The sequence below is a fragment of the Penaeus monodon genome, chromosome 21 (genome assembly GCF_015228065.2).
Source record: "Penaeus monodon isolate SGIC_2016 chromosome 21, NSTDA_Pmon_1, whole genome shotgun sequence".
In the NCBI taxonomy this organism is placed as follows: Eukaryota; Metazoa; Arthropoda; class Malacostraca; order Decapoda; family Penaeidae; genus Penaeus; species Penaeus monodon.
In genome coordinates this window covers 22,555,632-22,556,260 of record NC_051406.1, presented here as the reverse complement: position 1 = coordinate 22,556,260, position 629 = coordinate 22,555,632, and the positions used below count along the sequence as shown (strand labels likewise).

The 629-nt window shown below is 46.4% G+C and overlaps 1 protein-coding gene across 2 annotated transcripts in view; it reads right to left on the bottom strand.

The window, feature by feature from the left end:
• Positions 1 to 6: 6 nt before the first annotated feature.
• LOC119586716 overlaps positions 7 to 629 on the bottom strand; it is a 5,713-nt gene continuing 5,090 nt past the window's right edge. For both annotated transcript variants that reach the window (XM_037935446.1, XM_037935447.1), the window contains exon 4: positions 7 to 588. In XM_037935446.1, coding sequence (XP_037791374.1) covers positions 260 to 588 — 329 coding nt within the window. In that variant the 3' untranslated portion in view covers positions 7 to 259. The remainder of the gene's footprint in view (positions 589 to 629) is intronic.

Below are 629 nucleotides of genomic sequence, written 5' to 3'. Positions count from 1 at the left end.
ATTTTATGTTTTAATTCGCTTGGTAGTAGCACTTCTTGTCGGTTACCACTTTTCGTGGCGTCCGATCGCTAGCGGCGGAGCTGGTGGTCCCTGGCGATGCCTTTTTTTATAGCAAGGATTCGAGTCGCTCGATATAATATAAATTCCACTCGCCGTCTTGTCAGCGACTTTTGCCGATACCATGGCCGGCCACGCTGCCCTCCAGCCATACGCGCTACCTCTCCAGATTGTATGCTTCTCCTTATTTATCTCTGTGTACTTATAACACCAATAAGAAATCAAAGTCAAATAGACTAACATTGCATTCACTAACGAGAGAGGCACTTACAGAAACAGACAGAGAGAGAGGGAAAATATTCAATGTTCGGGGTGCACCTCCACAGTTATCTTGGCCGGGAACTCCGCTTTGGCAAATGTACCCCACGATACGGTTGTAGCAATTCACTATCTGGACTTCCTCTGTCATGTTCCCGGAAACCATAGCGCAGTCAATATAATTCATGTAAGCATATAAACCATTGTTTTTCAGGGTCCTTTCTTCAGTTGCTCCACCGTCGTCTATAATCGTGATGCCCAATTCTCCTGGAGCTGAAATGGGGAACAAGGATGAGTAGACGGACGGACGGTCA